Source organism: Panicum virgatum, chromosome 3K, assembly GCF_016808335.1.
Source record: "Panicum virgatum strain AP13 chromosome 3K, P.virgatum_v5, whole genome shotgun sequence".
NCBI lineage: Eukaryota > Viridiplantae > Streptophyta > Magnoliopsida > Poales > Poaceae > Panicum > Panicum virgatum.
In genome coordinates, this window is record NC_053138.1 from 11,597,745 (window position 1) to 11,614,446 (window position 16,702).

General features: G+C 46.9%; 1 protein-coding gene and 1 pseudogene across 1 annotated transcript; both read right to left on the minus strand.

The window, feature by feature from the left end:
* Positions 1-207: 207 nt before the first annotated feature.
* On the minus strand, positions 208-5,330 carry LOC120700603 (annotated as a pseudogene).
* Positions 5,331-9,414: 4,084 nt separating this feature from the next.
* On the minus strand, positions 9,415-15,561 carry LOC120697580 (serine/threonine protein phosphatase 2A 57 kDa regulatory subunit B' kappa isoform-like). The gene is made up of 4 exons (XM_039980851.1): positions 14,155-15,561; positions 10,937-13,001; positions 10,387-10,512; positions 9,415-9,751 (listed from the first exon to the last, which is right to left on the minus strand). Exons 1-2 carry the CDS (start codon positions 15,235-15,237, stop codon positions 12,633-12,635), a joined length of 1,452 nt encoding a protein of 483 aa, XP_039836785.1. The 5' UTR covers positions 15,238-15,561; the 3' UTR covers positions 9,415-9,751; positions 10,387-10,512; positions 10,937-12,632.
* Positions 15,562-16,702: the final 1,141 nt, after the last annotated feature.

The following is a 16,702-nucleotide window of genomic DNA, read 5'->3' on the forward strand; positions in this document are numbered from 1 at the left end:
AATATTATTTTTGTTTCATTGAATATACCATCAAGTATATGTTAATAGTACATTTTTCTATAGATTTGGTCAAAGTTAGCCAAGTTTGATCTAGGACAAAACTAATATAGTAATATGACATATAAATAAAACAGAGGGAGTATAAAACTTGAGCAGGTCTGATTTCAACTGATTTCAGTTTAGGACCACGGTTTTATTTCATCCACATTGCACATAGCCTTTGAAGTTCCAACAACCTTGGCATTTTCGAGCTGCTATACATTATTCAAACTAGTCACAATCAGGATGACATTTATTTATTCTCCCATTCTGTATGACTTCAAGCTAGTTCTTATGCGGCATTCCACTTTCTTCTCCTTCGTCCGCCACCCGCAGCATCGCCAGCGCCGACGCGTCCGTGCGGTGCGCCTTCTCCCTGACCCCCATGTACTCCGGCCACGTCACGGCCCGGAACGCGGCCTTCCTCCCCGGCGGCACGGCGGACGCGAGCGGCGGACCGAGGAAGTAGGGCACGGAGATGCGGTCGCGCTCCCGTTTCACGACGGCACGGTGGAACGCGCTGCGGAGGCGGCCGTTGGTGAGCAGCTGGAAGAGGTCGCCGAGCACGACCACGAGCGCGCCCGGCGGCGGCGGCACCGTCACCCACCAGTCCGGCCCGCGGCGGAGCAGCTGCAGCCCCGGCACGGGGCTCTGCGTGATGAACGTGAAGAAGCCTGTGACAGAACCGCCAAGTTAAACGGCTTAATTAAGCGTAATGGCCATCATTTGAACGCATCAGGCGCATTAGCTTAATTAAGTGTAACCTGACATCCTGTTTCCAACCCACAGGCCGATCGAAACACACCAGAAGTCTCGCGCGACGGCGAGCACAGACGGTACCAGCATAATATAATTTCACAAAAATAGTTAATAATATAAATATTTACAAAACAACTTTAAATTTAGAATTTATATAAAATAAATGACAGCAGCGGATGAGAATATGACCTGAGAGGAAGAAATTTGATTGAGAACCAATAAAACGAAATGATAACTATGAACACGTGAGGACGTCACATCGAGCCCACTGATGCGAATCCTGATTAGCTTCTATACCTGAAATAGGGTAAACAACAAACCCTGAGTATACTAATACTCAGCAAGACTTACCCGACCAGTGGATATAACTTAGCCCACATATCTAGACATGCAAGTCATTTGGCTGGTGGTTTATTTTGCAGAAAAAACAACTAAAATAATTCCTTACTTTCATTATTTTAGCTCCAGGTTCTATATAAATTAACTCTCATCTAATATTTGCATAGACCTACTATAGTAATCATGGTGATGCAAGCAAAATAATTCAATGAGATCAATATTTTATATAAACATACCTAACTCACATTCTACATTTTTGCTACGGTGTGACAAAGAGACCAAGGCCCTCATAACCGCGAGACACGGCGAATCGATCCGATTTAACCTTGCAAGGTGGACCTAACCAACACGGCCCGTATTTGCCCCGTCGGACAATACAAACCAACCATTCCCCTCCCCGCCTCGAACTACAGGACCGCCCCACCAGCGTATAGTCAGCCGAGCTCAACGAGAGACCACCAAAAGTAAATACATGCATCCCAATTCTCCGCGACTACTCGACTCGCCCTAAGGGGTGGGAAGGAGTCATGTACTTTCGAAGTAAGGCAGTACTTGGCTTACCGGTTTCGACTACCTCCTACTCCCGGCATGCAGTTAGTACAATTCAATCCCCGATCAGCACTGCCACAACGACCGGTCCTTAATCGACACGGGCGGGACTAAGACACACAGGAACCCTGTCCTGCTGCCATACCTATCCATCATCCCCGCCCGGTCTCACATCTGCATATCCATTTCAATCCATTTCTCAATTACTGAAGTATAACGACAATAATGTATCTTGCGAGTAACCGGCAATTACTCGGCTTCTAAAGTTTTCCTATAACTCGGGAGTGACGAGAAGTCACTCGTCTTCTATCGAGAACTTATTAAGCATAGCAGTTCTATCGTCCTATACATACTAGTACAACTCCAGGAATCTAAGGATCATGCAACTAGGGTTCCAATCAACTCCTGAAACATAATGCACAAGTAATAAAAATGTATATAGATATCATAATTTAAAATAATCGGACATGCACCGGGGCTTGCCTGGGATGAACACTGAGTCAGTGTTAGTTAGATGATACTCGCTTGGCGAGCACCTGCCTTCGGTCATGCACATCGGGATCCATCCATCCATCTTCTAGATGGGTCCACCATTCACCATCTTCTGGCTCGGCTTCAATGTCACATCCCTCACGAGGTTCATCTATCGTACCTAAATGAGGTGCAATAATGCATATGTATGAATGCACAGTTCTGAGTTGCTCAACCATATAGATGCTATTATTTTTCCTTCACGATAAAGTTGTAGTCTAACAAGTAACAAACAATCATATCACATGGGCAATCATTTATAGAGTAGTTAACTACATTTCTAACTACCCATGGCATCATGATCAACGGCACACAAGAAGTTCACTAACTGCACAAACAAGCAGTAGTTGATTCCTATAACATGCAGGTCATGGCTTGCTAATAAATAAACAACTCAAAGCACAAAAAGAAATACATTTAGCAAAAATTACCCTAAACATAACATGAACAGATTAAGCTACCCTGTAAAACTCATGCCAAGACATGTAGCCAATTAATCACAATAATTCAATCATTCAGACAACACCTAGAACAAGCTTAAATTATACAGGTCAAACTAGAGCAAAACAGAAGCTCAAAATTTAACATGAGGTTGACACAGAAATGAACTAGCGACTGTGAATTTTTCATGATTTTATCTACACTGAATTAATTCTGAGAAAATAAACAAAACAGATAGTAGATTAGCAAGATTCATTTTTAGCTCCTGTTCTTGTCATGAACTGAGGCTCAAACTTCCTGGACAAGCTAATCTAATCAAAAAGAACATGCAGAAATATTTTCATGATTTATTACTAACAGAAACTATTTACCATAAATAAAGTCTACTAAACAAGGATTAAATCAAATAAATAGCTACACCAGAGAACTGATCATGAAATTTTTATAGCAACACTATTGTCACATGAACAAACTACCATAAAAATTTCAGAGCATAAAAAGGCTCCAAGAATTAATTAAGAAAAAGAATAAACAACTAGCCTTTATGCACCTAGTAACATAAATCTAATTCTACAGCAAAAACTTGCAACTAACACCTACCATATTATGGTTCTACTGCATAGATCTCTTCAAGAGGATTCCAAAACAACAATATTTTCTATTTTACGAATTTTCTACGAATTGATATTGAATTTCAAAGTTTATAGCTAGAAATTACAAAGAAGTCCTTAAAGCACTATTCGTCTGAGTCACAGTCTATTCAAATAACCCCCTGGACTTTCTTGAATTTCAACCCGAGGTCCTTGGTCGCGAAACAGAGCAGGGGCGGTGATTTCGGGCTCGATTCCGGCGGCAGGGCTCAACGTCGGCATGGGGAAAGTTGGGGAAAAGCTAGAGGGACTCGAGAGCTACCTCTGGGTGGTCTTAGAGCGCGAAGAGGTGGTCCGTGGCGGCGGTTCCACGGCGGGCGGCGGGCGGCGGCGGTACTGTGCCGCTGTGGCGGCGTTCCGGCGACTCTGGACGGCGGCAAGCGGGTCGGGGAGCACCGGTGGAGGCCAAGGAAGCTAGCTACGGGTTCGTTTGGGCGCGAGAAAGGGTGGAAGAGGGAGCTCCGCGGGAGACCGACGAGCGGCGACGCTAATGGCGGCCATGGCAAGCGGCGCTCGCGCGAGAGGGAGAGGGAGAGGCGTGGGCGGCTCAGGCAGCATGGAGAGGGTTCGGGAGAGGAGCGTGCTGGCCTACGAGCGAGACAAGGACAGCATGGGCGGGGACGCGCGTCGTGAGCGCGCGCGAGCGGCGTTCGTGGCCAACTTGACCACGGCAACGACGCACGGGAGAAAGAGCAGAGAGCTACACGTGTGCTTGACATTTTTGACTCCATTTGAATCTTCAAACTTCGTTTAAGGCTCCTAATTGAGTGCTAATTGAGGGGTGTTACAAAGCCCGAGTCCGTGTGCGCCGCCAGCCCCATCGCGCGCTCCGGCTCCGGGCACCTGGGGTACCTGCGTTGCGTGCGCACACACCGACATCAAAATGGCATGCACAGAGCTGCGTGCGTGGCACTGGCACGGCGCGACTAGAAAGAAGAAAAATGGTTGGCCTGGACAGAGATTTTTGATGTACAGGTTGAGGTGCATCGTGGCCATCAAGGTCTCCCGGATCTTCCACTCCGTCTCGCCGGCGGCGATCTGGTTGGCGGTGAGCCCGAGCGCCGCGAAGAAGACGTCGAGCAGCCTGCCGCCGAGAGCCCTCATCTCCCTGTGGTGTGCTCCTCCATCACGTCGCTGGTCGCATGCAGTCAACGCGGGCCCACACGTGAGTGAGCCTGTGTAACGTATAGAACGTGACGTAGACTAACAGCCCGAACGGGACATCGCGAGCACGTGACGCGCGACACGTACCAGAAGCGGAGGTACTCGTCGCCGCCGTCGGGCCAGACGCGGCGGAACTCGTCGCGCAAGGCGGCCGCGGGGAACGTGTACCCCTCGGACCACATGCTTGGGCAGGTGGAGCGCCGCCGGGTAGCCGTAGCCGCTGGCCTCCCCGGGGCGGCGGCCCGCGCGGGCCTTGTCTGGCGCCGGGAGCGCGAACAGGCGCGCGACCTGCTCCTCCACGCCCGCCGCCGCGCGCGCCGGCACGCCGTGCCCGACGAGCAGGAACGCGCCCCACTCCTCGGGGCGCGCGCCACCGCCCGCGCCGCGCCCGGGCGCCCCATGTCCACCACCGGCACCGCGTCGCGCCCGGCGGCCTCCCCCGACGGGTGGGCGTCGTCCGGCCGGCCGCCCACGCGTGCGTCTCCGGCACGCGCTCCGCGGCGCGGAGCTCGACGTAGGGAGCGGCGGCGACGGCATCGTGGTCGGTCGGTCGGCGGCGCGCGGCCTCACGCGAGAACGCGATCGGGGCACGAGTTAAAAGGCACTCTACTAGCACCAACTGTTGCTAGCTGTGCGGCAGAGACGATTCATCTATCCGGGCAACGTTTCTGCAAGCCTGTAACGCAAGCGTGCGGCACGCGTGGCATGCAAGAGGCGAGGGCTGGTGACACTTGTTTGGGCCGCTGGCAGGCTTCAGTTTCAAACTTCGTGAGGTTCAGTTTCAGCTTTTGATGCAGCAGAGGGTGATGAAAACCAGGGAGTGATCGCGTTGCGCGCATGAAAAGAGGTGACGAGCATGGCGTGGAGTGCCGAACCACCGTATCGGTTTCTACTTTCTCCTCAATGCATACCACTCCACGTCATCCCAATCCAATGCGCAAACCACCAGGAATCTCGCCCACCACTTTCTCTCAAAAAGAAAACCTTTTCCAAAAAAAAAAAACTTCAAAATCGTGCAGTTTTACCATGGTGCGTGCAGTAGAATTGGATCAGAAGAAAGACTGCTTAGCAAAATGCATCACAGCCATAAAGAAAAAGAAATGTTTTGGCCAAGTGATGTTAAGGCCCGTTGTCATTTGCTACAGCTAGCACTAGTGGATCAAAACACTGGCTAATCGGCCAACTAATGGCATAATGAACTATTAGCTGGAGGATGCAAATGGGACACGGCTAATAGCCCAGCTAATAGAGCTTTATTGGCTTCCTTTGTTGGTACCGTATCCTATGGAAACCAGACTTCCTATAGAAACTTTGAAAACTCCAATCAGCACCCTAGGATCCTCATCCAAGGGCCATCCCAACCTGACGTGCGCTGCGCCCCCCATCCGCTTCCGTGAGTGTCGTCAGCGCCTCCGTCCGTTCCATCCCCCCCACCTAACCGGTCGCACCCTCGACGCTGCCGGGCGCGCTCCGCCGGCGGACATCAGCACGACCCGTGCCGCCGGTCTCCAACAGGAACACAAGCGCCGCCGCCCTCCGTTTCGCCTTGAGCCGGCACCCTCCATCACCCTGCAGAGCCGCTGCCCTCCGTTCAGCCTACAGCGCTGCCGGCGTCCGATTCCTCTACAGCGCCGCCGCCATGGATAAGGCGTACGCCATGGAGCACGGGGCCGACGGCGAGGCCATGGATATGGCGCCCTCCGGCCGTGATTTGGTGTTGCCCTGAATGTCTCTGCTGGTCGAGCTGCTGTCCGCCGGCGGTGCTGGTTGTACTGCTGTCCGCCTCGAGCTGGCCCGCGCGGACGCCAACCTCACGGGCCACAACCTCATCCGCCACGCCGTGCAGCGCAGCCTCGACCACCCGGGTGTCGTGCCGCGCCCCGGCGGCAGCGGCGGCGGCACGACAACCGCCGCGGACGGGGGGCGCAGGTCCTCCTCCTCTGCCGCCTCCGCGTATTCATGGGCGGAACAACTCACACTCGCTTGCTCACTGACAAACACCTTCGATTCCTCTGGCTGTGCGCGGGCGCGCTGCAGGTGCCTCTCCGAGGACGACGACGCGTGCCAGTAGCCCAGTACACGTACAAGTACAGCGGGAACGGCGTGACCAGGGGCACCCTGGCCATCGACAAGCTGGCCGTCGGCAGCGACGTGTTCCACGGCGTGGTCTTCGGCTGCAGCGACTCCAGTGCCGGGGGTCTCGCCGTGGGCGACTAGACTCCGCGCATGGTCAAGGCCATGGCGCCGCCGCCCACGGCTAGAAGAGGAGCCACCCCCACCACCGGCGGCGCTGGTCGTGCTGCTGTCCGCCGGCGGAGCGCGCCCTAGGGCCGGCAGCGTCGGGGGTGCGACGTCCTGGGGGGAGGGAACGGACGGAGGCGTTGACGGCGCTCACGGAAGTGGATGGGGGGCGCAACACACGTCAGGTTGGGGATGACCCTTGGATGAGGATCCTAGGGTGCTGATTGGAGTTTCTAAAGTTTTCATAGGAGGTCTGGTTTCCATAGGATACGGTGCCTCCTTTGTTAGCAGATAACTATTGTTGGTGGTTTTGTAAACGTTTCATTCTGAGTTCGTGTAGCTTTTGCCAACTACGTGTAATAATTGGTGAATTGATTTCGTCTCAATCAGGATATTGAAGCCGGATTTCTATGCATAAAGTTGAAAGCAGCTAAATAGTTATCCAAACAGGACCAAGCAAAAACCTTTTTTGTTTTAGGAAATCAGAATTCTTAATAGCAATCCATTTGGGCCACAGAATAAGAGAAATGAATGTTCTATGGGCTTAGAACACTTGCATGAATTTATTGTTTCTATCTTCTGTCTCCTCTCCTTGAAAAGCCCATGTAAGTGTGATGGCTGGTGGATTTAGGGATGAAAACGGACGGGAACAGGCGGGAAAACCCCGCAACCATTTCCGTTTCTATTTTTTATTACGGAAAACGGGAGCGGGAGCGGGATAGCCGGGTACGGGAGCAGAAACGGGATATAATGATTACGGAAACGGGCGGGAACCGGAAAATCTACCGGAATACATTAGGATTTAATCACCACTCATTTTGCATGAATATAACACAAGACACTCCTTTACACAAGCTATTTTTCAAAAATATGATCAATATTTCTTGTTTCCTACAATTAAAGCGTGAAATATATGTATTGATGTCGAGGAATATGTATTGATGTTGAGAAACATAAGAGGATATATGGTGTGCCTATTTATTCTTTCCTGGATTTTATAAATATGGAAAAAAAATATGAAATTATCCCGGCTAAAAATGGGATCCCGCAAATACGGGCGGGATACACCTCCTCCCGCTTCCCGCCCCATTTCCGTATTTTTCCGTAAATACAAAAACGGACAGAATAAATATAGAAATACGGGCGGGACGGGACGAGATTTTTTCCGTCCGTTTTCATCCTTAGGTGGATTAACCCAAAGCCCAAAGAAATAGTTTTTGTTTGCTTACGGCTTCATATGTTCGCAAAACAGGACTCGTTTGTCGAGTACTCTCTCGACTCTTCCTCTTTCCCCAAGCTACAGGACAGAGAGGCGGAGGAGGCGATTTCTGATTCTGTGCCCACTCCTCGCCGATTCCTCCTCTCCGACGGCCTCGCCGGCATCGGGAGGGTTGGGAATCGGTGCGGGATGCAGGCGTGGTCCTGTATATAGGCTAGTTCTTTGTGTAGTAGCCTAGGTTTTGCAGGTGGAGGCATAGTTGGTGTCGTCCGTGCTGTGGCGGCGACGGTGTAGCTTCCACGGCTGCTCCTTTTCCTCCAGGCGGGTTCCGGTGCTGGCGCCGTCGATGGCGCGAGTTCTGGTGGCTTCCCTGGGAGGTTAGGTAATCCCGTCGTCTGTGTCTGCTGCGGTTCTTGCAAGAGACGACGGCGTGGATGCGGAGAGGCCAGATCCAGTATCGCGCGCGGCCTTCTTCATCATCCATGGCGGTTTCCCTGTCTCTGCGAGCGGCGGCGGCGGGTTCTTTTGCTCCCGATGGCCCTTCCAGGTCTGTCGGTGAGACTAGTTCTCTTGTGCTGCGGTGGGCTCGGCGGTTGATGGAGTGGGTTCATCTTCTCCGGTATTGTCGGCGGCAACAGCACGAGGCTTGTTTTCCTGACGGCGCTTGTTTGGGGGAGACAGCGTCGTCTTCGTGGAATAAGGTACTCCAGACTTCTCTCTCCTTCGTCGGCGTGTGCTCCGGTGCCGGCGTCGGGTCTGTGAGGTCTTATATTGGAGTTGTGGTGGCCTGCTGGTCGTCTTGATGTCGTTGCCTCTCGCGCGTGGAGCCACAAGGGTATTGCGACGTGCCCGTCGTCTACGGAGTCTTCCGGTGATTTCAAAAAGGACGTGTTTCTGGTCTGCATGTAGATGTAGGTTTGTTTGTACGTGTGTGGTGCGGTGTGAGTGTGTACAAGTATATATCTTACAAGCATGTACGAACAGATACTACAGCTGCATGAATCCAGATGAGAGGTTTCAAAAAAAAATGTTCGCAAAACAGAAGTTTTCTTCTCATATATTTCATCAAATGTGCTATTATACTGTTCCTTTACCATGCTCATCCAAACCCCTTTTTTAATTAATACTTATCCCACGTTCACTCGTGAAACCTCTAAGATTCTTATGAACGATTTTTTCCCCAAGAATTTCACACAGCTCAAACTCCGAGCTCCGAGAATTCCTTAGCTCCAAATATTCTAGGAACTAGAGCGATGCCAGTCGCCAGACATGGCCATAATATTCTTTTTCAATAATAAAAGCATTGTTTTGCCATTCTTCCCACTTCAAGTTCGTGTAGTTTTCTCGCATCCAATCAAGACAGCCATAAAATGCATTACTTTTTATATTCCAACTCTTCTTCTCAACTTGCATCCTCGGCTAGGTCTCCAAAAAAAATAAGTAAATTTGTATCCTACTGACTTAGAAGTGTGGTAGTTTCAGTTTGATACAGCAGGATCACAATAAAATGCATTCATCTGAGCAAGATACAGCAGATTTAAAGAGTTTTACAAAACAGTGCAAATATGCACGCACACCCGACACACGAACATGACATCACACAGGCATTAATACGTTTTCAACATACTTGCATAAGCACAACATTTTATTGATAACAATGGTACATGGCCCATGTGTGTGTGGGACAGCGCTGAGTGTCCCGTTTGGCCACACCTCCATGATGTGTCTCCTCGAGCTGGACTAGCAGCAGCAGCAGATGGTCTCGAGGCAGCACTCGCAAGTCTCGTAGCAGCAGAAGCAGCAGCACAAAGTGAACAGGCTGAAAAAGAAGAACAAGCTCCCATTGTGATCGTGGTATGAAATCCGTATTTAACTGGAATTAAGTACCAAAGAACTTATCCATAGTCTCCGAATCAGGATTTGATAAAGCATTAGCTCTACTGAAACACTTAACAGCCGTTTTACATGTTTCATTTGAGAGGATGATGGCCCCAATAAAGTGATATGAAGGACAACATCACATCTAGGTGTACGCACATATCACGGGTGAAAATGACCAGCAACCACCAAATTGCCATTTCCCATCTAAACACTTGAGCCAAAGGCACTACAGTGTTGGGACAGCTTGCGCGGTGGATCTCTCTATCATGGATTTATAACCCAGTAGGGACCTTGACAACGATAGCTGATGGACCCTTTTTTTTCTGTTCAGAGATCATGATAGGCTAAAGCCAGATGCTCACAAAAAAAGGATTAATCTACCTGTCCAAAGGACTTTGAAGAAGAGGGAAACACATAATTGGAGACTAACAGATTGGAAAGAAGCATAGAACCTAATTGGAGACTAACAGATTTTTGTTTTGAGAATCACATAAAGAGAATTTGATGAATCGAGCTAAGGTCCTCCTTTGAAAGAAGTTTTGAAGGGCTTTCTGTTAGTGGAACGATATGTACCTTCCATAACAGGTTTGTGCAAGGAATATCTTCCCAGTTAATGTTCTGCTCATTTGTTCTGGATGCTCAAACCATACATGGTTCTCTTTTGAAAAAACTTTACAGGCAGATACCTAAGCAGGTGTTCTGCAAACATAAATATTAGTTTGCTATGAAGAGTATAAGGTGTAAACTGCATACATACAACTTCCTAATTTGAACTTCCAGAATGTATTCTTGTGGAGGCTACCCTGCTCTTGTGACGTAGAGATATTGTCTACAATATTCAGAGAAATTACTTGCAACTGGTTGAATCCACTTACTTTTTAATATTTTCTTCCATGTTGTTTCTCAACTAACATGAGCAAACCACCACGATTCTGAAAAATTACTTTGGTGACCTTGTACATCTCATGACAAGGTTCTTCCTATTCTTAAAACGATTCAAGACAACTTCACGAGTTCAATGGGCTTCATCATGGAAATTATGTTAACAAAAACATACAATGGAAAAAAAAATATAGAGAGAGGGTTGCGTAATTGAGAACACAACATAAAGGTCACCAATTACCATGCATATAGGCAGCCCTTCTCCTCATGGCGCTTCTGAACATGATCGTAGTAGGACATCTCCTGTGCACTGGGAGGGTTATACATCGTGTTTGCCTGACGGAGCTCACTGTCCAAGTATCTAAAATATGCAAGGAGTAAAGGAAAGGGGCTCTGAACAAAGCAGAGAGCTGTATATAGGGTGTGTTAGTCATATGTGTGGATATGAAGCCTTCTTTATAGGGCATTCAGCTAGCCAACTTGCAACGTGTCGGCGGTTCCAGGCACCTTCCGAGTGCCCTGTCTGGTACAGAAAATTTAACGACGGAAGCAGTATTGTGCTAATATCTTATATTCCTCAAATTGCGTTTGTCATTTTTATAAGCAAAAAAAATATGATATGAATTGTGACTGTAGAATATCAAAAGTAGCACTGATGTTTACCTACTGTAACCAGTTATCAGTATACTTATGTAGGGATTCAGAATTTCAGTCTTTTGGATGCTTGAAATACATTGTTTAGGATTGGAATTTGAAAATACTTGAATTCAAGTACCAACTATTAAGTATTAAGCCTAAAATTCCAGACAGGTCACATCAGAATTTGATGGACAAAGCAACTCTGTGATGCAAGGAGGAACAGCTTTTTCCTCAGGATTATCCATCTGGCTGAAAATCTTCACTAGGCTTTAGGTTCATAGCTTGATGGAAAATGATTTTATGAATCTTTTTTTTGTGAAGTTAGGCCCCTCTAGCATTCACAGATAAATTGCCATCATTGTGAGTGCAACATCCATTGATCCACGATTACAAAGGAGGAAAAAAAAACTCATGCTCATAGCAAAGGTGGCATGATGTGGAACTTGCTTCAGTACACATCTTCTAGAAAAGTTTATGAATCTTAAGCCAAGGAGTCTATATTATAGATGAACTAGTCTGTATCAACCTGAAATTACATCAGGAGTTTTTTTATTTTTGTGAAACAACAAGTGGAAGTGGTACATAGCAAAAGCTATGAATCTAGAAAAGCCAAAACAACTAATAATTTGGGACGGAGGGAGTGATATTTTGTTAGCCTAGTTTGCTAGGCCCCAAATTTTGTACGGCAACACAAGGTCTGCTATTTACCAAGTTGGCTTCCATTATCTTTGTTTAATGTACTTGGATGTAAAAATAACATAGGGATTTCCTAGGATCAGCAGCCGTGGGCAAAGCAGAGCTAAAGTATCAGTTAGACAGGGTGGTCCATGCCATGAATTGAATGGATTTACAATGCCACAAACATCTACGAATTATTGTAGCCAAATCCTGATTTCTGATGCATTTCGGATTTTGCCTTGATAAGTAGAAGCATGAAATAATGTGATTTGAGTTATCATGAAAAGTTCTATGAACTTACCTCATTGCATGCTCTTCCATCAACTCTGACATTTTAGTAGATCCATCAGAATCCACTCAATTTTGCCAAGATAATAAACCACTTTCACACCCCCACCAGTCAAGTAGGGACATTATCTTGAGACAGACAGATATGTCCATAACTTCGAGAGTACACCAAAGGATCAAGCATTTGTTGTCAAACCAGCAACTATTAATTACAGACTTTGGCACAAGGGGCCTACAAAGGCAACAAAATTCCTTGCGCAACACCAAATATCTATTGCTAGCTAACGAGCAAGCAGAACGAATTATGAATTACATCTTGAGTCCATGAGTAATCATGTCATAGCGGGAGCGACCAGAGGAGCAGATGTAGGAGGAACTGCAAAGCCTATGTCTCCGGTTACTGATTGAAATGTGGCATTCCTCTCGAGGCGCTCCCATACAAGCCTTCTTCGTTCCTCAGATGCAGCTCGCCTCTTTTCCTCCTCTTGGAAATTGGCCTCACAAGCCAGAAGCAATCTCTCGTCCATGTCAAAGAACATTTTCCTCACATTCATTGTTACATTTAGAACTGATTGATTCCAGTGCCAACGAGCGTTCCTTTCCAGAGCAGGATATATGATTGGCAGGATAACTTGTCGGTTTTGGGAAATCAGGTCAAACAAATGTTTATTATTCCACAGGAATAAGGCCCTTTCAGCAACCTGTTATAAACAAAGAAAGTACATTCTTAAGTTTGGCAAACTGTTGCATAGTTGTTAAAGATGCCATGCTGTCAAAGCACCAGACATGCAAAGCATTTCTCCAATGGATTGCTAGCAGATAAACAAAATCGTGCGTACTGCATAGATCGAACTTGGACTTAAATTTGGGATTATTAGCATTTTTTTTGTACCCAGTATCTTGTAGCAACATACAGTATGGGTTTGTTCATTAAAAAAATTGAAAAATTCATTTCCTACAAACAACCTCAACCTACAGTCCTGCACTACCAGGCTGCAAGATTTATAAAGGAAAAAGGGCCCAGAATAGTCATCTTACATGTTAGATCATAATATCTTTCCTTCTCATAAAGTTCTCTTGATCACTCTAGTGAACAAACAGGAAGCCCAAACAGGAACAAACTATCCTGCAGATTCAAAATATATACTACCTCCAGCCACTTTTCAATGACGTTTCAGACAGTAAAATTAAACTACTTCCAGGTCAAATTCACTGTCTGAAACGTCATGTAATCTGACTGGGGAAGTATTTGTTGTATTCCCAGTATGGGGGGTCATACTGCTATCATGTACCTTTTTCCCTTGCAAGTTTGGCACTAGTGTTTTTTGATTTTTAGAACTGTATCTTACTTCCACAAAATGACAAAAATTGAAAATAAATAACAAGTTTAGGATAAAATGGGACAAACATAATTAAGGCTTGTGGATTAAAGTGATAATGAATTTTGCCTACCACAGTATCATGCTTCATTAATTCTAAGGAGCAAATTAAAGCACAGCCATGTGGCCTGTTTTGTTGTTGATAACTTCCATTGTCCAAATTCACACATGGAGACAAAAAAAAAAGGTGGCAAAATTTGTCTAAATCTAACTGTGAATGTATTCTAGAAATCCACCAAAAAAACTGGATGGACATGTGACAACCCCTTAGCTACTAGCTTCTTCTAACTATTAAGGTATGTGTAGTCTTCAGAGAAACAGATGTACATGTGACGAACCCTTATCTATGCATTTTCTGCCTAAGGCTAGCAATTGTGGCCATTCTTGTCAACAAGATGTATTAAAGAAACTTATACAAACAGTAAGCAATGTTTAAAGGACAAATTCAAATCAGTATTCACGGAAGCAATTTCACCTGAAAATGAGAGCTATTCAGGCATTGCGCAATCCTGCAAAACAAGGGAACGACACACTTCTGGAAATCAGCCATTTCTGTCAACTCCAGCACCTCCTCCAACTCTCCCAAGAACATCATCTCCTTCTGACTGTTCGTCACCGGCCAGTACTTCAGGAGGCCTCTAATAACAGTCCCTGTGAGCTTTGGTTCCTTCTCAATAAACTGTGTAATGCAGTATGTCAACTGTGGCAAATACACTCCAACTGTCTTTGGCTTGTGAAGTGGAATCAACGCCTTCCACAGAAACAACTTATGCTCCTCCTTCAGCGGCTTTGCGAAACCACTAATCACACTCCCAAACACCTCCAACAGCTCAGCAATCCCATTGTAATGATCCGTCTCAAACACAAACCTGTAGAAGATGTTGCTCACTGCCTTGCGGATAAACGGCCTATTGCCCATGAATTTTCCATATATCCTGTGCAAGACTGTCTTCAAACAATCCCTCTCCCTAGGGTCATCAGAATCGAACAGGTCCAGAAGCCTAGAGATGAATGAGTTGTCCATGTACTTCCTAGCTACCTTCACATCGACAACCGGTGACATCACAAACCGGAGCAGCAGCTCGTACACGACCTGCAGGTGGTACCAGGAGGGGTCAAAGAATGGCTCGTCCTCATCAATGGCGCCGCCGGAGTGTAGCTTGGGCGGGAAGACCCTGAAGAGGTTGATGGCGAACATGCGGACGCAGGCCGAGATCATTGCCTCCGTGAGTGGCTCCTCGGCCACGGAGACGCAGTCGACGAGGGACACGAGCACCTGCCGCTTCCTCTCCACCTCCGGCGAGTCCCTCCCCCGCTCGGCGGCGAAGTCGAACACCACGCAGCAGATGTTGAGCTTGCGGAGGAACACGTCCTCCCTGGTCTCCGACCCAGGCACCGCGGCGCCGGCCGACGCCTGCGGCGGAGGCGACGCTCTCAGCTCCGCTTCAGCCCCATTGGTTCCACACGACGGCGGGCACTTCTGCGGCAGCGAGCCTCGGCCGCCGCTGCCAGATTTGGGCGACTTCTGTGAGATCTTGCCAAGAAACTGCTTCCACATGGCGGCGGCGGCAGCAGCAGAGTGCGGGTGCCCACCGCTGGCATCAAAGACCCGTTTCAACAATCCATGGCAGGGCCACGGACAACTACCAGCCACCCACTATACCGACCTCAAGAAACTGATCAGTGAATCTTGGACGGCAAAGAACCGTGCGGCCGTCGGACAGCGGAGCGGAAGCGTCAGAAGAGGATCCCGTGGTAGCTGGACGGGCTCAGACCCGGAGGCAAGCCGCGGTGGCCTCCATGAATGGGATCTGGGGGAGAGAGAGGAGGGGGCAGAAAGCGCAGAGCTTTTGGAGTTTGGGGCGGATTCGCAGTGGGGAGGAGCTCGAGCTACAGCTGGGTGTCGGGCGCGCGTACGGAAGACGAAGTGGGTGGCTCCACGCATCTCAGCCGTCGGTTTCGATGGACCGCGATTTACCGACCGTTGGAGCGTGTCGATACGGGGCGGTAGAAACAGTTCCTTCTGATCTTTGCATTTGAATTTTACGGGGAAATTTCAAGGGCCACAAAAGTTTGGCAAACTACAACCGCAGCATTGAGCCAACCACAGCTAAAGAATCTACCGCACATCTAAACTGCGACCAGCGTACTCTTGCTGGTTTCCTTTAAAAAGATAACGTGATCAATAAGATCTTACTATTACTAATTGGAGGTTTTTTTAAGTCTTCAGTAAAGCCACCTAGAATCGTAGGTGGACAGATTAAAAGAATAGAGAAATCATACAAATTCTCACAAAAATCAGAAACATCCGGCCATCAATTCGACAACTCTAATCATAATAGTCATTGAATCTGTTATCTTTTTTAATAAATTTCCCACCTTTGTCATTATGAAAATAGATTAAAATAACCCCTTAAATATTTATCTAAATTACCCACCTCTGTCATTATAAAAAAATAATCTAAAGTACCCCCTAATATTCATGTAAATTACCCACTTATGCCATTATAAAATAATATCAAATAACTCCCTAAATTTTTATATATATTATCCAATGATAATATAATAAAAAATAAAATTAACCCCAAATCTGAAACAAAATTATATTATTAGAATAAAACCTTAAAGCGCATCAATATAAAATTCTAAATTACTATTCCTATCATTATTAAAATATTATTTATGTTAGTATTTATATAAACATATATATACTAACCATAAGGTGTTTGTCACCATATATTCATGCACAAGAGAAGAGATAAGAATACCAATTTTCATGTTATTTGTATAGCTTAAACAAAGTGTTCAATTAAACACATATCAAACATATATGGAGGTGTGATGCAAAGTGAGAAAAAATTGTTAGTAACTAAACATATCACATTTATTACAATTATATAATAATAAATATGTATCTTCGCAGTACTGAATTAGAATATTTAATTAGTTAAAGAGAGCGTGAGATAGATAATTATTAGATATCTCTAACTAGCCCATGCAGAAACACTGGTTGATAGACTAAT